The sequence below is a fragment of the Sapajus apella genome, unplaced genomic scaffold (genome assembly GCF_009761245.1).
Source record: "Sapajus apella isolate SASKATOON/1434 unplaced genomic scaffold, GSC_monkey_1.0 scaffold65, whole genome shotgun sequence".
Lineage (NCBI taxonomy): Eukaryota > Metazoa > Chordata > Mammalia > Primates > Cebidae > Sapajus > Sapajus apella.
Window position 1 is genome coordinate 12109792 of NW_022437005.1, and position 26917 is coordinate 12136708.

General features: G+C 43.3%; 1 protein-coding gene across 10 annotated transcripts; it reads right to left on the reverse strand.

The window, feature by feature from the left end:
* Positions 1 to 183: 183 nt before the first annotated feature.
* ZNF337 (zinc finger protein 337) lies at positions 184 to 25071 on the reverse strand. 10 transcript variants are annotated; one of them, XM_032248199.1, is made up of 7 exons: positions 24928 to 25040; positions 20118 to 20722; positions 16288 to 16441; positions 14046 to 14121; positions 11237 to 11363; positions 10811 to 10906; positions 184 to 3016 (listed from the first exon to the last, which is right to left on the reverse strand). In XM_032248199.1, the coding sequence occupies exons 3-7, from the start codon at positions 16293 to 16295 to the stop codon at positions 1011 to 1013; spliced, it is 2313 nt and encodes a 770-aa protein (XP_032104090.1). In that variant the 5' UTR covers positions 16296 to 16441; positions 20118 to 20722; positions 24928 to 25040; the 3' UTR covers positions 184 to 1010. The 10 variants fall into 10 exon arrangements, with proteins under 10 accessions (XP_032104090.1, XP_032104089.1, XP_032104094.1 ...); XM_032248198.1 differs by lacking the exon at positions 24928 to 25040 and having other exon boundaries at positions 20118 to 21146; XM_032248203.1 differs by lacking the exons at positions 16288 to 16441; positions 20118 to 20722 and having other exon boundaries at positions 24983 to 25071.
* Positions 25072 to 26917: the final 1846 nt, after the last annotated feature.

The window sequence follows — 26917 nt, forward strand, 5'->3', positions numbered from 1 at the left end:
TGGTCCCCAGATCCCTATTTTACCACCTGTTTTGTCAGACTGTTCTTGGTGTCAGTTGTGTTGGAGGGAGTTCTCTGCAAAGACCAACATGAGACTCCATGTAGAGATTGTATGTGAGAGAATGATGAGGAGACAAGTTACTTAGTCTATGTGAGCTGCTAAAACAAAATACCACTTACTAGGAAATGTATAAAGAGAACTTTATTTTCCCAGAGTTCGGGAGGCTGGGAAGTTCAACATCATATCGGTAGGTTCAGTTGTCTGTTGAGGGATTATGTTTGTTTCCAAGATGATGCCTTCACGCTGCATCTTTTGGAGGGGAGGCGCATTGTGTCCGCACAGAGCAGAAAATAGAAGGGCCACAGGGACAAATTCCCTCTACCAAGGCTTTTCATAAGAGCACCTGATCCCATTCACAAAAGCTCTCTTCATGACTTGACTTAATCACTTCCCAAAGGCCCCACCTCCTAATACTGTAACACTGTTTCAAAAGTAAACAGTTTATGTAGAGTTTCAACATAAATTAAGGAGGGGACAAAAACATTCAAACCATAGTGTCAAGGAAGGATGGGAGAACAGCCAGAGGGAAGGAAAGTACAAGAGGAGGTTTGGTGGAGGCTTAGACTGCTTGCAGTCTAAGGAGGTTGGGGAGGGTGTCAGTAATAGGCCTCCCTTCGTATCCCTGCTCTGCAGTCACTGGCTAAGAGCAGTCCTTGGAAAGCCTGGCACAAATACAATAATATGTGCTCAGTAGGAAAGAGACCACACTTCCTCAGTAGCCCAGGTAATGCCCTCTCCTCAGCTGGCATCTCTGTTCCCCAAACATGGACCTCTTTTCTCCGAATCTCTTGGGGACATGTGGGTTGAGTTCAGGTTATCTGTAGCCTTCTAGATTATGCCTGCCTTTGTTTTATCTTCAGGAACAAGTTATGCAGCCATGACTAAATCATGTAACAAAGTAATGTTACTCTCCTGAATGTGGCGTCACTGGCTGGTGAGATATGAAGCCTTCAAGATGAAGCCTCACCCACACTCCCTGTACAAAAACGCTTCTCACGTAAGTGTCTCTTCAAGTGCTTACTGTAGTATGACTTATTGCTAAACTTCCGTCCACACTCTTGGCATTCATAAGGCCTCTCTCCTGTGTGTATTCTCTCATGCACAGTGAGGTCTGACTTACTGGTATAGCCTCGCTTACACTCCTTGCACACAAAAGGCTTCTCCTTTGAGTGCATCCGCCAATGATGTCTGGTGAGACTCCTCTTCCAGCTGAAGCCTTGCCCACACACATTACACATGAAGGGCTTCTCCCCTGAGTGAGTCCTCTGGTGTGTGAGGAGGTTTCCCTTCCAGTTGAAGCCTCGCCCACACTCCTTGCATACAAAAGGCTGTTTGCCAGAATGTGCAAGCTGGTGTTTCACAAGGTTTGACTTCCAGATAAATCCTTGCCCACATTCACTGCAGATGAAAGGCTTCTCCCCCGAGTGCGTCTTCTGGTGGAAGAGAAGAGTTGATTTTAGGATGAAGCCTCGCCCGCAATCCTTGCAATTAAATGGCCTTTCCCCGGAGTGTGTCCACTGATGTCTAAGAAGATTTGCCTTCAAACTAAAGCTTTTCTCACACTGCTTGCACATGAAGGGCTTCTCTCCTGAGTGTGTCCTCTGATGTATGGTGAGATTTGGCTTCAAAGTAAAGCCTCGCCCACAATCCCTGCAGAAGAAACGTTTCTCACCCAAGTGTGCCCTCAGGTGCTTGTTATAGGAGGACTTATCTCGAAACCTTCGCCCACACTCCCGACATCCATAAGGCTTCTCCTCTGAGTGTGTCCTCTGGTGTAAAGTGAAGGTTGACTTTTGGATAAAGCCTCGCCCACAGTCCTTGCACACAAAAGGTTTCTCCTCTGAGTGTGTAATCTGATGTTTCACAAGAGTTGACTTCTGAATAAATCCTTGCCCACATTCTCTACAAACAAAAGGTTTCTCCCCTGAATGTGTTCTCTGGTGGTAGACAAGAGTTGACTTTTGGCTAAAGCTTCGCCCACAATCCTTGCACACAAAAGGCTTCTCCCCTGAGTGTGTTCTCTGGTGTCTGAGGAGACTTCCTTTCACACTAAAACTTTGCTCACACTGCCTGCACGTGAAGGGCTTCTCCCCTGAGTGTGTCCTCTGGTGTGTGATGAGGTGTGACTTATTGCTAAAGCCTCGGCCACACTCCTGGCATCTGTAAGGCTTCTCTCCTGAGTGTATCCTCTTGTGCACAACGAAGTATGACTTGTTGGTATAGCCTCGCCCACACTCCTTGCACACAAAAGGCTTCTCCCCTGAATGTGCCTTCAAGTGCTTGTTGTATGAGGACTTATCATTAAACCGTCGCCCACACTCCTGGCATCCATAAGGCTTCTCTCCTGTGTGTGTTCTCTCATGCACAGTGAGGTATGACTTACTAGTATAGCCTCGTCCACACACCTTGCACAGAAAAGGCTTCTCTCCTGAGTGTGTCCTCTGGTGTCTGAGGAGATTTGCCTTGAGGCTGAAGCCTCGCCCACACTCACTGCACAAATAGGACTTCTCTCCCATGTGTGTCTTCTGGTGCAAGAGAAATGCTGACTCATCTCTAAAGCCATGGTGACACTCCCTGCATGTAAAAAGCTTCTGCCTGGAATGTGCTTTTTTGTGTATGATTACTATTATCTTCTGGCTGAAGTCTTGCCCAGCCTCTGCACACTTGAATGCTCCCCATCTTGAATTTTCTATTCCTTTCAATACTTTGTCTATTTCTGTAGGATTTTCCCTCTGGCCTTGACTAGACTCTATTTCCATTACACTGTTCCTCCTCCTTGAGCTTACTGTATGTTTTAGGGGTGGGCTGGAAAATGCCATGGGCTTAGAGCCTTTTTCTTTCTTTTGACCTTCAGCTGTGTCACTCTGGCAGCTTTGATCAGAAAATTGTAGTTGGTGTTGCCTCTGATGTGCAAGTCCAAGATTCTTGGGTGGCAGGACACATTCTGCATATATTCCTGGAGAAGATACCAATAATGAGACAGAATCAGTAATGAAAAGTCTTCAATCAAAGAAAAGCCTAGGACCAAATTGCTTTACTGCTTGCTCCTAGCAAACTCTTAAGAACAACAAACACCAGTTCTTCTCAAACTATTCCAAAAAATTGAGAGGGGGCGGAATTCTTTCTAACTCTTTCTACAAGGCTAGCATTATCCTGATACCAAAACCAGACAAGGACATAGCAAAAACAGAGAACTACTAGCCAATATCCCTGATGACCATTAATGGAAAAGTCCTCAACAAAATACTGGCAAACCAAATCCAACAATACAGAAAAGACAATACACCACAATCAAGTGAGATTTATCCTGGGTATGCAATTATGATTCAACATACACAGATCAATACTTGTGATACATCATATCAACACACTGAAGGAGCAAAAGATATACGATCATCTCAACAGATACAGAAAAAGATTTGATACAATTCAAAATCTGACTAGAATAAAAACTTTTATTTTTTTGAGACAGGGTCTTACTCTGTTGCTCAGGCTGGAGTGCAGTGGCGTGATCATGGCTCACTGCAGCCTTGACCTCCCAGGCTTAAATGATCCTCCCACCTCAGCTTCCTGAATAGCTGTACTACAGGTGCCTGCCTGTAGTTAAGCCACAGTTGCCATTGCCTGGCTGAGTTTTGTATTTTTTGTAGAGATGGGTTTTCATGATGTTGTCCAGGCTGGTCTCGAATTCTTGAGCTCAGGCAATCTGATCACCTTGCCCTCCTAATGTGCTGAGATTATAGGCATGAGCCACTGCACCTGTGCAGACTCCATCTCTGGATCCCCTCACACAACAGTGTGGGAGCTCTTTCTTTCTCTATTTGTCTTTCTCTCTCTCTCTGCTTAATAAATCACTTTCTGCCAAACTCTTTGGGTCTGATATTTACTTGAACAACATCACTGCACTGCCAGGGTCTCCTCCCCATTCTTGGGTAAGTGAGAGCCCAAGGACCTGGAAAAAAACACATCCAGTCGCGGAACAATGAGCATCTTTGGGACACCCCTGCAACCTGATCCTGTCCCCCAGTTACAGTATTGATTTAAAAACAGACACTGGCCAGGCATAGTGGCTCACACCTGTAATCCCAGTGCTCTGAGAGACTGAAGAAGGTGGATTGCTTGAGGCTAGGAGTTTGAGTCAAGCTTGGGCCACACAGCAAGACCCCATCATTACAAAAGATTTAAACAAATTAGCTGGGCATGTGGCACATGCCTATTGTCCCAGCTACTTGGAATTTGAGACAGGAGGATCACTTGAGCCAAGGAGTTAGAGGCTGCAGTAAACTATGATGGCACCACTGCACTCCTGCCCAGGTGGACAGAGCAAGACCCTGTCCATAAAAACAAAAAGAAAAAGGAAATACACATACACCAATAGAAGAGAATAGATAACCTAGAAATAAATCCATGTATTTAAAGCCAACTGATTTTTGACAAAGGCACCAAAAACACACCGTAGGGAAAGGACAGTATCTTTAAATGGTGTTAGAAAAAGTGAATTCCAAAATGAATAAGAATGAAATTAGATGCTTGTCTCTCATAATATACAAAAATAAACTAAAAGTAGATTAAATACTTAAACATCAGTTCCAAAATTATAAAACAATTTGAAGAAACACAGGAGAACTGCTTTAGGACACTGGCCTAGACTAGCCATGTTTTATGGCTAAGACTTCAAAATCACAGGCAACAAAGGCAAAAATACACACCAGACTACATCAAACTAAAAAGCTTCTGCACAGCAAAGGAAAGTATCAACAGTGAAGATACATCATGTAGAACTGGAGGAAATATCTGCAAACTATTCATCTTACAAGGGACTAGTATACAGAATATATAAGAAGTCAAACACAACAACAACAAAATAATCCAACTAAAAAGTGGGAAAAGGATCTGAATAGACATTTCACAAAAGAAGACATACAAATGGGCAACAGGTATATGAAAAAATGCTCATCGCCACCAATCATCAGGGAAATGCAAATCACATTGAGAGATCCTCTTACCCCAATTAGGGTGGCTATTATAAAAAAGACAAAAAATAACAAATAATGGCAACGATGCAGAAAAAAGGCAATAATTATACACTATTGATATATAATTAGTTTAGCCATTAGGGAAAATGGTATGGAGGTTCCTTAAAAAACTACAAATAGTTCCCCTCCCTGTGTCCATGTATTCTTATTGTTCAATTCCCATATACGGGTGAGAACGTGTGGGGTTTGGTTTTCTGTTCTTGTGTTAGTTTGCTGAGAATGATGGTTTCTAGCTTTATCCATGTCCCTGCAAAGGACAGGAACTCATCCTTTTTTATGGCTGCATAGTATTCCATGGTGTATATGTGCCACATTTTCTTTATGCACTCTATGATCGATGGGCATTTGGATTGGTTCCAAGTCTTTGCTACTGAGAACAGTGCTGCAATAAACATAGGTGTGCATATGTCTTTATAACAGAATGATTTATAATCCTTTGGGTATATACCTAATAATGGGATTGCTGGGTCAAATGGTATTTCTATTTCTAGATCTTCGAGGAATCACCACACTGTCTTCCACAATGGTTGAACTAATTCATACTCCCACCAACAGTGTAAAAACATTCCTATTTTTCCACATCATCTTCAGCATCTGCTGTCTCCTAACTTTTTAATGATCGCCATTCTAACAGGTGCAAGATAGTATCTCATTGTGCTTTTGATTTGCATTTCTCTAATGACCAGTGATGATGAACTTTTTTTCATGTTTGTTGACTGCATAAATGTCTTCTTTTGAGACGTGTCTGTTTATATCCTTTGGTCAGTTTTTGATGGGGTTGCTTTTTTCTTGTAAATTTAAGTTCTTAGTAGATTCTGGATATTAGCCCTTTGTGAGATGAGTAGATTGCAAAATTTCCTCCCATTTTCACATGTACCCCAGAACTTAAAGTATAATAATAATAAAAAAACACAAATGCAAAAGGAACAAAAATGAAAAAAAAAAAAAAAACCCACCAAACTTACAAATAGACCTATGATGCAATCCAGTAATCCCACTACTTCATAATTATCCAAGGGAAAGGAAATCAGTATGGCAAAAGGATACCTGCACCACCATGTTAACGTTAGTATTCATAATAGCCTAGATAATGGAATTAACCTAAATGTCCACCAATGGTTGAATGGATAAAGAAAATGTAGTACATATACATAATAGAATGCTAGTCAACTATAAAATAAAATAAAATTCTGTCATTTACAGCGATATCATTAGAACTGGAGTTCACTATGTTAGGTGAAATAACCCATGCACAGTAAGACAAATATTGCATGTTGTCACTCATACGTGGGAACAGAGGCTAGGAAAAAGAGAGGGAAGGGAGAACAAAGAGCGGTTGATTGTGGGTACAAAAAATACAGTTAGAAGAAATAAGTATTTGATAGCACAGTAGGATGACTATAGTTAACGGTAATTTATATTTCAAAATAGAAAAAAATTGACAATGTAGAGAAATGATAAATATTTGAGGTTATGGATATCCTGATTTGATCATTACATACGGTATGCATGTATGAAAATATCCCATCTACCCATAAATAATGTACAATTATTATGTATCCACAAGAATCCCCCCAAAACTAATATAAACATTAATAGCAGCCAGCTATAAAGGGGAAATATTTATAAATGGAGAAAAATAATTCTTTTTTAATACATAAAAATGAATATTCACATTAAGAAAGGAAAAATTAAAGTGAAAAGAGAAATAGCAAACTGATAGAAGATACTGCTGGTACATATGACTGTCAATGTGCTTATTATTCAGGAAAAATATTCCAAAACCTATCAGATATATGATTATATGAGCTTTCCTACATCATTTATATAATTTCTAATCTTTCTGGTCACTCAGATAATGAGAGTTAAGTTTGCTGATTCTGTAAAGTTACAGGGTAACTTACAGTAATGTTATTTTGGGCCTACCCACATACATCCCAGCTTCTCATACCTGCACTGAACCAGCTTTGTCATTCTGCCAGTACCCTCACTTATGAGTTAAATAAAATCCTAACATATATTCCCATTATATTAAACATTCCCACTTTCAGAAGTCAGTGGTAGACAAGAAGCCTCTTATTTTAATTCACTGACAGACAAATCAGCAGGCAATTGATATGGGGGTGAGAGAAGGCAGTTGATATGGACTGTATGTTAGCATCCCCCAAATTCATATGTTGATGCCTTAACCTCCAATGTGATGGCATTTGGAGGTAGAGTTGTTGGGAGATAAACATGTTTAGTTGAGATCATGGGGTGAGCCCATGTGAGGACACAGCAAGAAGGTGGCAGCCTGTGAGCCAGGATGAGGACCCTCACAATGAAGCAAAGGTGCCAGCACCTTCATCTTGGAATTCCCAGACTCTAGAACCATAAGAAATAAATGTCTGCTGTTTGAACCTCCCAGTCCATGGTATTTTGTCATTTCTATGATACTTGAGATGATTAAGAAAGGAGTGTCTTACAACCTATGCAAACTGAGGGAGTGGCACCAATCATAAATCCAAAAGCAGAGACTTCATGCATGTGAAAACTCAGTGAGGCCAGCTCCAAATTTCTCAGTGGATGCGCCCATATTTTTTATGGGGTGGTGGGAAGCAAGGAATGGGAAAGAACTCCACAGTCTATATGAACCTGCTTTTTTTGCAGACAATGGGACAAAGTCAACAACAACCATATAAAAAATCAACCTGCTAATCTTCTGACAGAGAGTATACTATGTAATTCCACTTACATGAAGTTCTAAGACAGGTGAAATTAAGGCATATTGAACAAAATCAGAATTGTAATTTTCTCTGGTGGACTGGGAGCAGGAAATGACTGGAAAAAGGCACAAAACACTTCTAGGGTGAGAGTAATTGTTCTGTGTTGTCATAGGGGTCCAGATTACATTAAGTTATGCATCCGTCAAAGCTCATCAAATGTTACACTTCAGATTTATGCATCTTACAATATATAAATCCTAAAAAGAACCACAAAGAAACATAATTCTACTTATTGAGAAGCATGCTGAATGTTTATGAGTAAAGGGTAATGATGTCTGCAATATTAAAGAGCATCAAAAGGAAGATGACTCAAGGATGGAGAGAGCAATACACAGCTGGGTAAATAAGCAATAAAGAATAAGGAGTACAAAGCTACATGTTGACTGTAGGTGGTAGGTCGACAGGTATTCATTCCATAAGCCTTTCAACTTCTTAGTATGCACAAAAATATAATTGTTCAACATTTGCTTCACAAAAAAATGCTGGAGGGAGGAAAGTATTATAGGATGTAAACTTAAAATATACATGCTATGAAATAAGGAAAGTTAAATGAGGGTTATAGTTACTAAAAAAAATCTTAGGAACTAACATTAATATTAAATCAAATAGATTATAATATAGTAACTATTATTAGGTTTTACAGATGAAATATGATGACCAGGATTTGCTTCAAAATAATCCAGGAATTGGAGATGAGGGTGAGAGTTTCCCTGTGAACTGATAAAATTATAAAAATTCTAACCTTGCATGTATTTTAACAGTAGGCTAAAATATAGAAAGTAAGTGCTACAAAACGTAGTATATATGGAACAATCCACCATGAATACAGAAGATGTAAAAATCATCTCTTCGAGTATTGGACAGATAGGTCAAACTGCCCTCCTTAAAAAAAAAAAACTATAAAGACACAGAAGAGTTAACACCACAAATTTTTATTTTGGCCAGGCATGGTGGCTCACATCTGTAATCCCAGCACTTTGGGAAGCCAAGGAGGGCGAATCACCTGAGGTCAGGAGTTCAAAACCAGCCTGGCCAACATGGTGAAACACCGTCTCTACTAAAAATACGAAAAAAAAAAAAAATTAGCCAGGCATGGTGGTAGGCACATGTAATCCCAGCTACTCAGGAGGCTGAGACAGGAGAATCACTTGAACCTGGGAGGCGGAGGTTGCGGGGAGCCAAGACTGCACCATTGCACTCCAGCTTAGGCGACAGGAGTGAAACTCTGTCTCAAAACAAAAAAACAGAAAAAACAACGGTTGGGCGCGGTGGCTCATGCCTGTAATCCCAGCACTTTGGGAGGCTGAGGTGGGCGGATCATGAGGTCAAGAGATCGAGACCATCCTGGCCAACATGGTGAAACTCTGTCTCTACTAAAAATACAAAAATTAGCTGGGTGTGGTGGCACACGCCTGAGGTCCCAGCTACTTGGGGGGCCGAGGCAGAAGAATCACTTGAACCCAGGAGGCAGAGGTTGCAGTGAGCTGAGATAGTACCACTGTACTCCAGCCTGGCAAGAGAGCGAGACTCTGTCTCAAAAACAAAAATAAAAACAAAACAAAACAAAACAAACAAAAAACCACAACTTTATATCTTTAAATCTTTGTATCTTTATAACCTTGGCCTAGGAAGGATTTCTTTTTTTTTGGAGATGGAGTCTCGCTCTGTTGCCAGGCTGGAGTGCAGTGGCACGATCTTGGCTCACTGCAATCTCTGCCTTGCAAGTTCAAGCTAGGAAGGATTTCTTAAACAAGACATAAAAGAAACTTCCAGGCCGGGCGCGGTGGCTCAAGCCTGTAATCCCAGCACTTTGGGAGGCCGAGGCGGGTGGATCACGAGGTCAAGAGATCGAGACCATCCTGGTCAACACGGTGAAACCCCGTCTCTACTAAAACTACAAAAAATTAGCTGGGCATGGTGGCGCGTGCCTGTAATCCCAGCTACTCAGGAAGCTGAGGCAGGAGAATTGCCTGAACCCAGGAGGCGGAGGTTGCGGTGAGCCGAGATCGCGCCATTGCACTCCAGCCTGGGTAACAAGAGCGAAACTCCGTCTCAAAAAAAAAAAAAAAGAAACTTCCAATTACTCAAGGAGAACTGCAGCTGAGTAATCAAAATCTGTCTAACCATTTTCCAAATAGGATATAAAGATCAATAGAAACAGATGACCCCGGAAACTGACACACAGCAAGATAGAAAAAACTACAAATTTCTGCTTATAACAAGCAGAAAATTTAGCACCACTTTTCATCAATCTTCTATGGTCCCACTGTGAGGAGTGAGGGAAGCCTGCAAAATAGCATGAAAAGAGAAGAGAGGAACCCAAGGCCTGACTGTGAACTAAAACTGCTCCGAGAGAGAACAAGTCCACCCTAGAGGTAAGAATCATCATCATCATCATCATCATCATCATCATCATCATCATCATTGAGTCCTGATGAACCACAACAGTGACTACCAGGACTTAAGAGGGTGCACAATTCCAGACCACAGCCTCACTCAGGCAGTACGACTGGAGGAAATGGGGGAAGGAGGAAGATGAAGTGACCTCTGGCAAGAGTAGTACTGCTTAAAACATTAAACCAGAAGAAAAAAAACTATGGGAATTGAGGAAGGAGAATAATGGACAGAGGTTTTAAGAATACCCGGACAGTATTAGGAAGGGGCAATAGACTTAGGCTTGCAGTCGGGAGGTCACAAGGAAAGTCACAAATGGGGAGACTGAGTGGGAGAAAGAAGCCTAGCAAATGGGGGGCAGGAGGCTTCCTGAGAGGAGTCCAGGGACCCCAGGAGAACCTCTCACTCAGCAAGGACTAGAAGGAAGGCAGGGCCAGGTGGTCTGAAGAGCAGCCAAGGAGGCCAGAACAGCTTCCAGGTATCCTGGCCTCAGAGGAGCCTCCTCCCTCCCGAAAGGCTGTGTCTGTGCTCTGTCTACCCTGTCCTTCCCCTCACCTGCATGGGGGCCCGGCTGGCGTCTTCTCTCTTCTCCCCAGGGCGCTTCCCCTTGCTCTAGCCGCTTGATGAGTTCTGGTTTAGAATGGAGAATTCCTGCTCACAGGGAAAAAAATCATGAGGTGATTCCTGGTTGTAGGCTCCAAGGGCCATTTGCTGGAGCTACCCAGGGAAGGAAGGGAGTGAGTGTCAGAGGGGGAAAGCTCAGGAGGATCCTGTCTACCATGCTTAAATACAAGCCCCCAGGAGAGCCCCAGCACGGGGAGAGAAGCCTGCAGGTACCCAGTGACAGCCAGCATAAAGCTCTACCAAAGCCAGACCCTCCCCAGGAGAATAGAGAAAACATCCTTGTCTCTGAAACTAACCCTGTGACAACATCAGAGGCACCACAGGCCAAATGTTAAACCTAGGGGAAGCCACACTTACCTAGTGAGATCAGGTGGCTGTAGTTCTCCAGCGTCACCTCCCTGTACAGGGCCCTCTGGGCAGGGCTCAGCAGCCTCCATTCCTTCTGGGTGAAATCCACAGTCACATCCCCAAATGCCATGAAAGACTGTAACATAAAACCCAGGCCTGCTCACCAGGGACGGCAGTGCACTCAGGCAACTGGAGGATTCCAGGATCTGCCACCTGTGCCTGGAGTTCCAAGACCTCCATCTCTGCCTGGCCCCAGTATTTATGGTGCTAGGTACTTTTCATGCGGCTTCCTAGAAGCACAGAGAGTTCAAACCTGCGTGGAGCTTTAAACCTAGGCAGGGAGAAGAGGGAAACTCAAAAATTAAATGACAATGTTTCCTACAAACATATAACAGTAAATAACACACTACTAAAGTTTTATGGTACCCTGGGCCATCTTCTGAGTTAGAACTACATGAATTTATAAATGAGGAAGATACAGCTCTCATGGATCTTCTGACAAAATGAAAATCGATCATTTGGGACCTGCCCTGGAACATGTAAGTCTCCACTGCAGGATCACAGAATTCAGATCCAGCCTAGATGATTTCTACCAAAAATCCAATGCCGTATAGGGCAGTCTGAGCACATGTGAATTAGTGGATGGAGCACTTTTGAAAGAGCCCTTCTCACAGTACATCTGTTCTGCAACTATACATGTGACCAGTCTGGCATCTCTGTAGGTGCTTGATGAATTTAAATTCCATTCATGGACAATTGCAGTGGCTTGCGCCTGTAATCCCAGCACTTTGGGAGGCAGAGGTGGGCAGATCATTTGAGGCCAGGAGTTCAAGACCAGCCTGGCCAACATAGTGAAACCCTGTCTCTACTAAAAATACAAAAATTAGCTGGGTGTGGTGGTACCTGCCTGTAATCTCAGCTACTTAGGAGGCTGAAGTAGGAAAATTGCTTGAACCTGGGAGGTGGAGGTTACAGGAGCTGAGATTGTGCCACTGTACTGCAGCCTGGGTGACAGAGCGAGACTCTGTCTCAAAAATAAATAAATAAATAAATATTCCATTTGTGAAGCTCATCAGGACTACTAGACTCATGAGTCAGAAAGCCTCTCCTTTGACCCTTAACTGTTCATCTCTATTCCCCCGTCACTGATCTGTCATGTCATATTTGCTGCAAGGATCCTCAAAATCCAGGCAGGCTAGGCACCATAGCTCATGCTTGTAATGCCAGCACTTTGGGAGGCTGATGCAGGATTGCTTGCATCCAGGAGTTTGAGACCAACCTGGGCAGCATAGCGAGACCCCCAACTCCACACGCACACAAAATAAAAAATTAGCCGAGCATGGTGGCAGGTGCCTGTAGTCCCAGCTAGTTGGGAGGCTGAGATGTGAGGACTGTTTGAGTCTGGGAGGTCAAGGCGGCAGTGAGCTATTACTGTGGCATGGCACTCGGCTTGGGCAACAGTGAGACTCTGACCACCATCCCCCCAAACTCCCCCCAGAAAAGCAAAAGAAAAACCAAGAAAACCCCAGACAGCTTAAAGACCAAGTTGGGCTCCTGAGGCTGGCATCCAGGCCTCCGTCCTCAGGAGGGTCAGAGGTAGCCAGCACAGAAACTTTCAGGAACAGTCAGATGATAGGGGCCAATGAGAGAGGTAGGTGGGAGCTATCTCAGCAGTTTAGGCCACGCTGTGAGGGGTCTGCAGGAAGCGGCAGAGCTGTGGGAGGTAGCAGTGCTACACTGTCAAACCGTGAGGACCCTGGTGAGCTTGGGCACCTGTGGCCGACTAACAATGCAGGCTCGGCACAGGGCGGTGACTGCTCTTCAGAGACGTAGCCGACCCACGGCTGTAGGTGCAATCTCCCAGTTTGGTAATGCTGAAAGCCCATCTAACCATCCAACATGCTATCTGCCAAACCAGGAATATTCAGGGCCCCGAGTGACTCTGTGCCTTCACCAGAACATGGTGTGGTCAGCTGTGGCCACCCTAAGCCAGAACCTGATAGAGTTCTGAGTTGGGAGCCTAAGGGACCACAGCCCACTCCTGCAATCGTATCTAGGCCGTGCTTCTTGCAGCTGTTCCAGTCAGTGGCCACACATCATGAGGACACTGAGGCAAGCCCGTTTCAGCCCAGGCGCTCCTCTGATGGCCCACTATGGCCTGAAGACTGCTGTCCTCGCCAAACCTCTGGAAGCTGTACTTGGTCTCTGATGACCCCACGCAGTTGTCTCCCCTTCCTCCTCACTGAAGTCCGATGAGGCTCCAGGCGTCCTTTTCTCTCTTGCGGGTGTTTCCTCTGTAAGCCCAGCCCATCTCACTGCATCTTGGCATCTGCTTCTCCTAGGACTTGGATTCATCCACCACCAGTCTGTGAGGATGTTGGATGCTAAACCCTGTCTCTCTTGCAGTTGAGCAGTCTGCCCAGTGGCAGCCTGAGACTGAGCACACTTCTGCCTCTTCCCCGCCTCCTGTACTTGCCACATCCCTCACAGCTGCCCAGTGAGTCCCTCCCGCTGAAGGCCTTTGTGACCTCCCTCTCTGCCCTACCCTTCATTGACACCAACTCAGCATCATCACTGACACTTTAGTGTGGACATCTCTGTTTTTTGCTGTAAATGCTCCCTGGGTGTTGTGCACAGACCACTGACTGATGAATGATACCCACAGGCCAGTCACCTGCTGGAAGATGTCAGGAAAGACAGATCATTGCCCAGGAGCAGTGCTGACCTTGATCTTGTCCTAACAATGTGACTGCTAGGGCCAGTGAAGGAAATGGGCCCATCCTGTGATAGCAAGGAGGACAGTTCTGGGAAGTCTCACCTCTGTCTTGGCTCCCTGGGATTCCATGGCTGTCTTCCTGCTCTTCATGGAGAAGGGAAGCTTACAGATGGCCAATCTGTGAAAAGAAAGAAGTCAGAGGGTGGCTGGGTAGATGCCCTCCCCAGGTGTGACCCAGATCTGATTCCAATACCAACTGCGGAGCTGGGGAGAACGCACCTGCACGATCCCCACGTGGGGGTCTGGCCAAAAGGTCTAGGGAGGCAGACTCCCTGCAAATCTAGGACAAGCTTGCCTGGGAGTGAAGACCCTGTGCCCCAGGAGCTGGGTGAGGTTTGTTGTTTACATCACTGAGGGGTTAAAAGGATGTGGAACGCCTGCAGGTGAGGTCTTGAGTTTAAGGTTAGGACTCAGAGTCCAAGTGTTTTTTTGCATTGGACAGAAGAACACGTGAAAGCTGTCTGCCTCTTCTAGCCTTAGTCTCCCTGGGTTTAAACTCAGGATAACCACCGGGGCAGACAGTCTTGAGAAGGCCATAGGCAGATGGCATTGGCAATTATTTAGTACTGTGTAACACCAAAGCCTTTACAAATTAATAGCATGGGGAATGTGAGCTGTCAGGAATCAAAGTCCTCAAACACATAGTCAGTCTAAGGCAATGAGTGATCCAATGCAATTTGGATACTGATTGCATCGAAGAATATGTGAAGAGTTTTAACAGCCAGTGAAATCTGAACACTAATTGGATATTAGATTATCAAGCATTAGTTTTGTTATTATAAAAATATTTTGGGTTTTAAAAAATAAGCCCTTCCTTGTATACAAACTTTCAGAACATTCATGAGTGAAAATGATGTTTGCGTGTGCTTACACACCCCTTCTCACCCTCAAAAGTCAATTGAGCATTATTGGCCACACTTGATAATTTTTAGAACTGAATAATGTGTATTGGGTTCATTTTACTATTCTCTCTGAATTTTTTGAAAAAAAATTCAGGTAGAAATACAAAGAACTGTAAATTAAAGGGGTGGGTATAATTATTTCATTAGAGTATTCACTATACTTTTTTAAAAAAAGTAAAAGTAAAAACACAGAAATATAGGGATGATAAGAGGGAAATGTGAAGAACAAAGATGGTATCCTGCGGTGATCATGGGGAAAACAGCATACATCCACTAGCCAGCAACTTTAAGACAGAAGAAGTGAACAAATACTATGGTGTTGTGAAAGGAAAATAAAAACTAGGAACCCCAGTCCACTCTGTCAAAAGGAAATATTAAACTGAAAGCTGAGTCATGCAAGAAGCTGCCTTTCCTTTTGTTTCTACGAAGAGAACTCCTGATCAAAATCAAAACCAAAAAAAAAAAAAAAAAAAAAGGTTAACTATCTCAATAGTAGCCATTCTACGTGCACCTTATGTTATGTGAGATGAATACATGACTATTCTCCTACCTGTCCTTCTGTCTTGCCACTGTGGATTACCACAACCCCCCCTTTTTCCCCTCCAGCCCACTTTTTCCTTTTAAACACTGAAGCTCTCAAACTCATTTTTGGAGAAATCCACTGACCTCTCTCTGGGGCATGTTCTCAACCTTGGCAAAATAAACATCTAAATTGATACTCGACTCTGATACTTTTCGGTTTGCCCATAATTGGAGAAGAAAAGCAGTGAAATTTCTTTTTCTGAAAAGAAATTGAAAGGTGATTTAAAACATTTTGTTATTTCTATATACTTATACAAATAGTTTACATCATTGCATGTCCCATCTGTGCTATCTTTACCTATTCCAAAGTCACAAAGATATTCTCTTGCATTTACTCAAAGTTTAAACATTTTGTTTTTGATGGTAGTGTAAATATGTATTTCATTTTTAACTGTTTTCTGCTAGGTTATAGAAATACAAGTGCTTTTTAAAAATACTGACCTGATTTTTGAAGTTCCTAAACTGTGTTACTAGTATCTAGTTGTTTAACCACAGATTCTTCCATGTACATAGATAGCAAGGGGAAAGATGCCAGATGTAGGTGATGGGGAGGAAGGCAGCAAATCACACTGCCACGTGTGTACCTATGCAACAATCTTGCATGTTCCTCACATGTACCCCAAAACCTAAAATGCAATAAAATAAATAAATGCGAAAAAAAAAGTTTTTCTATTTCAACATTTATGCTTTTTATTCCTTTTTAATAGCTTAACAGATTAGCCAGATATTCTAGGATAATGCTAAATAAGAGCAATGAGAATCAACATTAATGCTTGTTCTTGATCTTAGTGTGAACACACTTCACCATTAAATATGATGATTGCAGTCAGGTTGTCACATATAACCTGTTATATTAAGGGAAATTCTTTCTATTCCTCATTTGCTGAGAATTTTTACCCTGAATGGGTATTTTTCTGCATTAAGACAGTCGTGTAGGCTTTTCTCTTTTGCTCCCTGAAAGCAGTGAAAGGAAAATAAAAACATGAGACCCCAGGCCACTCTGCCAAAAGAAAAATATTAAGCTGAAAGCTGATTCATGCAAGAAGTTGCCTTTCCTTTCGTTCCTAAGCAGAGAACTACAGATAAAAGGTTAAATATCTTCATAGGTAGCTACTCTATGTTCACTCTAGCCTTGGGTTTTTGGAAACAAATTCTATTTGGCTAGAATATATCATCCTTTTCATGTATCGCTGGATATTACTTGTCCATATTTTGGTGAGAATTCTGGACTATTTTTCTCTGGAGTGATTACTTGCAAGGGCACATAGGAACTCTGTTGAAATGTTCTGTATCTTGATTGAGGTGATAAGCGATGTGTGTATACATTTGTCAAAACTCATTATATAGTTAAAAGTAGTGCTTCTTATGGTATGCAAGTTACACTTCAACAATGATTAAAAATCCTTTCTGAGATCAAGTATATATGGGTAAAATAACAAGACATTTGGATTTGTTTTAAAATACTTTGGCACTTAAATAGGGAGAAGGGATAAATCTAACAAAACTACTCCTGGTTTTAAAATTATCGAAACTGGATGAAGGCAAAATGGGGATTCATTTTACCATTCTCCCAATTTTGCTGTCCATTTGAGATTTTTTACAATACTAGTTTACAGAAAAAGCATTAATCATATTTCTAATTATATGCTTAGCCAAAAAATTGGCTGAAATAATTTTATATGAGCCAACTTTATTTGAAAACAGTTAAAAGTCCCCAGGATTCAAGCAACTGCCCAATTAAGAAAGAGCCACATTAAAAAGAGAAGGCAGTTGGCTGGGCACAGTGGCTTATTCCTATGATCTCAGCACTTTGGGAGGCTGAAGCAAGTGGATTGCTTAATCCTAGGAGTTCGAGACCAGCTTGGGGAACACGGTGAAGGCTCATCTCTACAAAAAATATAAATATTAGCCAGGTATGATGGCATACACCTATAGTCCTAGCTATTCCTGGCTTGAGCCCAAGAGGTTGAGCCTACAATGAGCCTTGACCATGCCACTCCACTCCAGCCTGGGCAACAGAGCAAGACAGTCTCAAGAAAACAAAACAGTAACAACAACAAAACTAGACAATCATATTTACAGCCCAATACACCTTATTCCCAATGTTCTAACCTGTCCAAGTGCTGCCTAGTGGAAAAATCTCATGGTGAACTTGCCTATAGATGCCTGGGGCAAAAAATTACAGGTGCAGGATACAACAGACCTTCTAAAGCAGCATCCCAGTTTCCACTTCCTTACCTCAAACCTGAGGAAGCCCAGTAGACCTTTCTTACAAGGTTCTAAGCTGTTGGAGGCAGCCTGAGGGACTGCTCTCTCTGTTTTGAGGATCTCACATCTTAAGGAGGAAAAGCACTGGATCCTGCCTGGCAAAAATGCAGACAGTCTGAAGAGCAGATGCCTGGGGCAAGATATTATGAGTGGAGCCATACAACAGACCATCAAAGGCCCAGGGAGAGACTTTTGGGACAAATAAATATTTTAAAGCAGTTGCCTATGAGAAAATGGAAAAAGCCACAAGGAAAGGTAAGATCTATGCTCCAAAAGGCCCGAGAAAATCTCAAACCTTCTCCTCAGACTGATCCCAAAGCTCAGAACCAATGCCAAGGTAATAACAAAAATCTTCCCTGGCAAAGAGTCAGTCTGCAAAGACTGGAAAAGGAAGTTATTTTTTCCATAGTGACTAAGTTCTAACAACAACAACAACAACTCAGAAAACGTGGCCCAATAAATGGAAAAAAATAGTGATGGAAACTTTCCCTGAAGAAATATAAGTTTCAGGCATACCAGACAGATTTTAGAACTGTCTAAAATATTCTCAAAAAGCTCATGTGAACATGGGTAGAGAAAAGGAAATCAGGAAAATATACATAACAAAATAAGAATATCAACAGAGATTACAAAAAGGAGGCAAATGAAAATTTTGGACCTGAAAATACTTACTGTAGAATTATGGTGTCAGAGAGTATGAATGCCTTTCAGACACTTGACATATTGTTAAGAGTACTAAAAATTCAAAAGACTAAATTCATGTATTCATTCCCTTTTTTTTTTTTTGAGACAGAGTTTCACTCTTGTTACCCAGGCTGGAGTGCAATGGCTCAATCTCGGCTCACTGCAACCTCCACCTCCTGGGTTCAAGCAATTCCCCTGCCTCAGCCTCCCGAGTAGCTGGGACTACAGGCGTGCACCACCATGTCCAGCTAATTTTTGTATTTTTGGTAGAGACAGGATTTCACCATGTTGGCCAGGATGGTCTCGATCTCTTGACTTCATGATCCACCCGCCTCGGCCTCCCAAAGTGCTGGGATTATAGGCGCGAGCCACCGCGCCCGGCCTCAAATTCATTTATTCAATAGTATTAAGAGAATAACTTTACTGTATCCTCACTGTAATGTTTATGAATTTAGCAGACTTTTCAAATATAATAGACGACATGTCACATCATTGTTTATTTACATTTGCATTTCTTTGATCACTGATGATTTTGAATATCTCCTGTAAGTTCAAATCTTGGATGAATTTTCTTGTCAGAAAATTGTTTACAGCACATTACTGACCCAGTTATGAATCTTACTGTGAAGGCTGTTAAATACTATTTCATATAGAAACCAGGAAAGGACTCTTTTCATTAAAGATGCATGCATTCTAAAAAAAAAAAAAAAAATCCAGTAGAGGTATTTAACAGCAGATGAGGAGGCAGAAGAAAGAATCAGTAAACATAAAGAGAAGAATTTGAAATTACAGAGAAGAAGGAAGAGAAAAGAATGAGACAAAGTAAACAGACCCAAGAGAGTTACAGGCACCAACGGCTGGACCTATATATGGGTGTTTAGGAGAAGATATAGACTACTGAAGAAACAATGGCCAAAACTTCAAAATTTGAAGACAGACATGAATCTACAAAGCCAGCACACTCAACAAACTCTGAGACGAATAAATTCAAAGGGATCCACCCTGAACACCATACTTCTTAATGATGCTTACATGAAACCAGCTTCAGAACATAGGACTGGCAAGGGAAGAGAAGTTAAAAATTGTGGCATCCTGCCTCTCTCAGGGAAAAACTGTCACCACAGACTGAGAGCTGGAGAGGGAGAGGGTTCCATCATGTCATTTTCACAGCCCATAGTGGCGTTTCTCTCAAGAGTGAACCAAAGTAGGGTGGTGTGGGGGTAGTACTTTGTGTGTCAAATGTTACAGACTCTCACTGTTCTCAGAAGGGCTCATTTTCAGTTGATTCTTATGAATAAATATTTCTCTAAATTCCTGAGTGCTCTTAAGACAAATTCTTTGAGTTTAAATGATTGTTTTTGGTTTATTTTCTAAATTACTAGTTATGGTGTTTTGTTGGAGATATAGTCCACATAGCTCCTCACTGCCATTCCAGAATCCACATTTCTGATTATAGTAGGAACCAGAACTATGGCTAGGCAATTAGGTAAGTGGTGTGATCATGATTTGTCCTCATGGGCAGAGCAGCGAAAGACAGTGGAGAAGCAGAATTAAGAGAAGAGCCTGGCAGGCAGAAGAAGGAAGGGAATGGAAAAGCTCTGGCAAGGAAAGAATGAACAAGGCTCAGCAACTAAGCAAGCAGATGGGAAGTTTGCCAAGGTGGGGAAACTTCCTTTACCTAGATCACAAGGAGAAGTGAAACAGGGGGCACTATAGAGCTGGCTTCTAGATGTTTCTGTTCTCATGCTTCCCGTCTTAATGAACCTGCATATGAAATCTGAATTGTAAGGAGAAATTTTTGAGACGTGGAAAATTTCCACATAAACTGGGTAATGAGTGAAATTAATGAATTGCTAATGTTGTTGAGTATGATTCTGGTACTCTCGTTAGGTTAAAATACAAAACAATAATGACAAAAGTAGTCCTCAGAGAAGTTGCTGCAGTAAATTTAATGATGTCTTGGATTGGCTTCAGGGTACTCTAGCCTGAAATCAGAAAGCGTGGGGTGGGGAGTGGGTTGGAAGAAATAAGAATAGCAAAGTGTTAAGGTGCAAGAAGGGAACAGAGAGGTCTGTTATATATTCTCTTTACTTCAGTTCCTACTTCAATATTTTTCACTGTAAATTTGAAAAAAACTGAATATCCCTTCCAAGATAATTAGGAGAGGAAAAATACAGAAAACTTTCATTTCCAGCGTGTGAACGGAGAACACTGCAAACTGCTTGGTCTCATTCCTGCCATCTGTTGACATCTGTGGGAGTGAGCATCCTGTAGCAACAGAAACTGAGAACCAGAAGAAAGTGGTTTTAAATTAGTTACCAATAAATTAGATACGAACATGAGGTAAACTTGAAACCTTTACCTCCTCCATGTACATTTCATTAAAATTCTCTAAGATAAAAAAATAGCTCCTACATTTTGGGGAGATGAAAAATGTTCATATGCTGATTTGATGATCAAGACTTCACTATATACATTTCTTGAAACTCTCAACTAGAACTTAAAATGAGAGAGAATTTTTTGTCTCACTTATGCCTCAATGAAACTAATTCTCAACAGAAACCCCCCAAAATCCCAGCTTGCTCCACAACCCAGTCCACTTGATCCCAGATATGTTACATAAAGTAAAAATTATTTTTTATTTTTTTTGAGACAGAGTCTCACTCCATCCCCCAGGCTGTAGTGCAGTGGCATGTTCTCGGCTCACTGCAACCTCTGTCTCCTGAGTTCAAGCGATTCTCTTGCTTTACTTTCAGAGTAGCTGGGATTACAGGTGTGAGCCACCATGCTGGGCTAATTTTTGTATTTTTAGTAGAGACAAGGTTTCACCATGTTGGCCATGCTGGTCTGGAACTCCTGACCTCAGGTGATCTGCCTGCCTTGGCCTCCCTAAGGGCTGGGATTATAGGTGTGAGCCACAGTGCCCAGCTGTAAAAATTATTTCAACTGATTAACACACCACTTCTTAGTCTGTGAAACAGGGATTCCAATTCCTAACTTGCACATTGATTGAGGAGATGAATACAGCAATGACTACAAAGCCCTGTTCCTGGGACAGGACAATGGCTCAGCACATGCTAAATGAATCATTTTTTATAAGACCTGGTCTGCACCACAAATGCAGCAGCCTGAATAAAGCAATGAGAAAAGGAATGCTGGGGCAATGATGGAAGTGTCCTGAATAAAGGCATCAGATCTAGGAAACCTTCCCCATGAGGAGAACCAGCTGAGAGGTGCTGAGCCTCAGACGGGACAGTGTAGGGCAGGTGTCAGACATGAGCAAAGGAAACCCACCAGAATTTAGGGCAGAGAAGGCACTGCAGGAAGGCAATACGTAAGGAGTCCCCACTGAGGTTGGGCTGTTCTTCCTTATCCTGCAGACAGTCCTCTCATGGATAACACGGGAGTGGAGAAGAGGAGCTGGGGACTAAAATAGCTCTAAAATTAGCTCTGTGATCCTCAAAGGTGGCTTTGGAAATTTCCAGTCCCAAGGTAGAGCCTCTTCTTGTTAAAAAGAAAGGACCCAAAGTCTTCCAGAGAAGAAAACAACTGTAGGCAGGTTCCCGGGGACAGATCCTGAGTGTGGGCATCACAGCACAGCATGTCCTGACGTGAGGCTAACACCGAACACAACTTATCCCATCTGTGCTTCTAGAATAAAAAGGTGTTGATACTCATTATAATATTTAACACTTACTGAAAATTTAATATATGCCAGGCATGGCACACATTTTTCTGCATTCCTCACAACTGTCCTATGAAGTGACTATTACCCACCAATTTCAGATGAGGAAACAGCAGCAGAAAACATTTAAATACCTTTCTCAAAGTGACATAGCCAATCGAGTGATAGAGCCTGGGTTTCAACTCTCACTGCAAAGGGCTATGTCTTAACCAGCAGGCATGGATATGACATTTCCAATGAATCTGCACAGGTCAGGAGGGGATGTGGGTCAAGCTAGATTAGCTTGCAAGGCCATGAGGTATATCTTGACTGAGGGGTCTCTCTACTTCGGGGTTCTGCTGACAATTTTTCCATAATGAAATGATTAAAATCAGTTATTTGGATGGTCAGTCCACAGCCTCAGAGGCATAAAAAAATCTGCTGGGCCCAACGGTTGCTGTTACTCCCACTCCAATAACCAAGGAAGACCAACCAACATGGTGAGGACTGAACTCACCTTTTTTTTTTTCTTGCCTAAATGCCTATATATGGGGCTTGGGGAGTTCTGCCCTAGAAACCATAAAGTCTCATCAGATGAGTTTCATTCATCTTACATCATGTGGCTCACTTTCCAACCTGACTCTGGTATAGCATCACATGATAGCAGATGCTGAAGGAAATTATTTTACCCCAAAATACACTTCTTCAACATGTTTTGAAATGGCTGCCACAGGGGCAACAGATTGAAATGGATAGTCCTACAAAGCTGTCTTTGGTGGGAATATTTGCATCTGTAGAGAATCTCCATTAATGTAGCCAGACCTCTCTCATTCTAACCCTTTCCTCGATCTGGAAGAGACAGACAGCCTGCCGGGCGGTGGCTCATGCCTGTAATCCTTGCACATCGGGAGGCTGAGGCGGGTGGATCACCTGAGGTCAGGAGATAAGAGACCAGCCTGGCCAACATGGTGAAAGCCCATCTCTACTAAAAATACAAAAATTAGCCAGGCATGGTGGTAGGCGCCTATAGTCCCAGCTACTCAAGAGACTGAGGCAGGGCCACTGCACTCCACCGCGGGCGACAGAGCAAGACTCTATCTCAAAAACAAAAAGAAAAAAAAAGTCTGAAAATAGACATTTACCATCTATTCTGAGGGCTGCCAACTAAGAGGCTTCTTCTAAATATTAGGAACTTTCATCTACGCAATCCCCTTAACGCCGGCATGCTTCTGATTCTAGTCTTTAGACGATAGCTTAAGTCTCTCAACCAACTGTTCACTAAAGAATCCCTAAGTACCCCCATGACGTGTAAACCCGTTTAAAGATATTCTGGCTTGGCCCAGCATGGCTCACACCTGTAATCCCAGCACTTTGGGAGGCCGAGGCGGGTGGATCTCCTGAAGTCAGGAGTTCGAGACCAGCTGGACCACACTGAGAAACCCCATCTCTACTAAAAACACAAAATTAGCCAGGCGTGGTTACGCATGCCTGTAATCCCAGCTACTCGGGAGGCTGAGGCAGGAGAATTGCTTGAACCCGGGAGACGGAGGTTGTGTGAGCCAAGATTGCGCCATTGCACTTCGGCCTGGCCAACAAGAGCCAAAACTCTGCCAAAAAAAAAAAAAAAAAATTCGGGAATTTTGGGAGGAACCCATGTATATCTTTCTCATTGATTTATGATTTTCTTTTTAGAGAGAGGGTCTTGCTGTGTCACCCAGGCTGGCGTGCAGTGGAGCCAACATAGCTTGTTACAGCCTCCACCTCTTGGACTCAACCGATTGGGCCTCCCAAGTAGCTGAGACCACAAGTGTGGGACACCATGTCCTGCTAATTTCACGTGGAGAGAGGGTCTCGCTGTGCTGCCCAGGCTGCTCTGGAATTCCTGGCCCCTCTCAATGTGCTGGGATTACAGATGTGAGCCACCATGCTCGGTCTGATTTTTGATTTTACCTGAAATTCCTGTCTCCTTGAATTGCATAAAATTAACCTGCAACCCGACCGCCTCAGGCTCACTTTCTCAGGACCTCTTGAGACTGAATAACTTGGACCACAGTCACTTACACTGAATCAGAATTAATCTCTTTAAACATATATGGTAGAGCCCGGATTATGCCGTCATCAGCAGGGAACCGGTGAAGAGGCCCCCTGTGTCCCCACAGCCACCCCACCTCCCTCGGAAGCTGCACCACGCAGAGCCCCCAAACACCCCCAAAATGTCCACGGGGGAGGACACTTGGTCCCGGCCTACCCTCCCATCCACGGAAGATCATACCGAGGCGGGCTGCCCCCCACCCAGAGCCGCGGCCCTTTCCCAAAACACGAAAGCGAAATCCTCCCAGGGTCCCACCTCCCACAACAAAGTCTGGAGCATCAGAGTCGGAGGGAAGCCGAGTCGGACTCAGCCCCCACTCCCCGCTGTAACCCCCACCCCACCTGCCGACCCTGGCTGTGGCCAAGTCCCTCTCCACCTTCTGCCGAAAGACCCCCGTGGCCGCTCGCGGGGCCGCCTGCCCCGTCCCCACCCGAGGAGCAGCGACCCCGGCACAGGGGACCCGGGTTGCTCCGCGCCCCAGTGAAATCCCGGCCGTTCACTGCCCGAGCCGCCCCTGCACGCATCGCGGGACAGAGACTGAGCCGCAGCCCCACCGCCCCCTCCAAGGCACGGCCGGGGTCTCCGCCCCTCCCCAGAACACAGAGACGCCAGGCCCGAGGGAGCGCGCACTGCGGCCCCAGCAGCGCTCCCCAGCGGCCCAGGCCTTCCCGGCCCTCCTTCCCGCGCGGGAAGGGCGCGCTGGACGGGGGGACCCGCAGGAGCCGGGCTCACCAGGGCGGCGGAGGGAGAACCCGGGCGGTGAGGTCACCGGCGGCAGACCACGCACCTCACGGCTCGCTGGCGCCCAGGGATCTGGAACCCTTGGGGCCGCTCGGGACTACGCTACCCAGAACCCTCAGCGTGGTTGGGGACTACAATACCCAGAATCCTCAGCGCGGCCAGGACTGCGCTGCCCAGAATCTTTTATGTGCCGCGTGGCCGCGCTGTGTTCGTCCGGAGGGTTTCCAGGCAGGCGGTTACTCTGTTTTAGGGGCTTGAGCCATGCATTAGGAAAGTGTATCCGTTTCTGTAATATATGGAAATAACTTCCCCAGCGTGTCTTATGACTGCGGTCATGGTATACTCTTCTGTAAATACATTTAATCTCTCAATATATTTTTAATACATTTTTGGCCTTATTTTTCACCTTTAGGTCTCTGAGCTCTTTTTTTTCCACCAATGTGTGTGCCTACAGATCCATTTTAAAATTTTCTCAATTTTTAAATGTATTTTCCTAAATCAGTATATTGAAAAACAGTCTTTTACCCAATAATCCAAGGCTCCACTTACATAATTCACTATATTTCATTATACGCTGGCATTTGGGCCAATTTCTAGATTTTCCCCTTTTCCTTTATTTTTTTCTTTCTAATTATACTTCAACGCCACACTCTTTTAATTACGGACGATGTGTAATATGCTGACATCTTTTAAGACCAGTCAGACCTGGAGTTTATATTTCAGAGTCTTACTAGCTATGATTTTTTAATTTAATTTTTTTGAGATGGAGTTTCGCTCTTGTTGCCCAGGCTGGAGTGCAATAGCTAGACCTCGGCTCACTGCAACCTCTGCTCCCGGGTTCAAGCGATTCTTCTGTCTCAGCCTCCCCCAGTAGATGGGATTACAGGCATGTGCCACCATGCCTGCCTAATTTTGTATTTTTAGTAGTGAAGGGGTTTCACTATGTTGGCCAGGCTGGTCTCGAACTCCTGACCTCAGGTGGGTGATCTGTCCACCTCACCTTCCCAAAGTGCTGGGATAAAAGGCCACCACTCCTGGCTTTTTATTCTTATTTTTTAATAAGCACCTTATAATCAACTATCTTGTTCCAGAAAAAAAAAGAGAATCTATTGGAATTTTTGTTGGACTCACAATAAAATTATAAATCAATTTCTGGAAATTAACATTTCAATTAATGCTGATACTTCCTATGCAAGAACATTGTGTGGTTTTTCATTTGATTCAATATAATTTGTGTATGTTGGGAGTGAAGAAAAAGATAGCATCCTTAGATGTATTTTAAATACTAATTCTAAAAAAAGAGTGGGAGTGTCATCACATAATGTAAAATCCCCCAGAAAAATATTTAAAAACCTGGTCACTCACATGTTCCCAAATATTTGGGATTTTGTAGACATAACGTGCAGAACATACCTCCATGTGTGCTTAGAACATAGCAAATAGAGAAGTTTAACAAGTAGACGTTAAGTAAATATTTTATAAATTATTCTCCAAGACACAGACCCCAGTTGCAATCACTGGAGGAAAAATTTGTAACAGATTTTTCCAACCCAATCTTACAAAGAATTCTGCGCAAAACATGAAGCCAAAATTACCGAGGATACAGCAAAGAGCTGTTCTGATTTGTAGATTGACATAAATGGAAGTATTTTTATGCAACACTAGAATTCGATCAAACTGTGATGAACATCTTGAACAGCTTGAGGACCACTGCATTAATTTCACCCTTTTTATTACCTAAGCCCCCAAGTCTCCACAGGGTCAGTACACCCACCACTTCCTCTGAGAAACCTTCCCAATGTGTTTTTATCCTCCAGCTCCATGCCATTCTGTATCCCAGTAACTTGATCCATTTTATTCAAGTTATCCAGATGTGAAATGATCATTTTTGTGTTGTTGATGTTAATCTCCTTTTTTTTTTCCATGCAGAAAAGTAAGCTCTGTGAAGTCGGGGGTGGACATGGAAGTGGGAGACTCTGCT

Bases quoted from the DNA above. Each gene is read 5' to 3' on its own strand.
- ZNF337 (XM_032248199.1), bottom strand. The intron at 11,364-14,045 runs GTGAGACTTCCC...TTTATGTTACAG, and splicing joins CCCAGGGAGCCAAGACAGAG to TCTTTCATGGCATTTGGGGA. The intron at 3,017-10,810 runs GTGAGGGGAAGG...TATCTTCTCCAG, and splicing joins CCAGCCGGGCCCCCATGCAG to GAATATATGCAGAATGTGTC.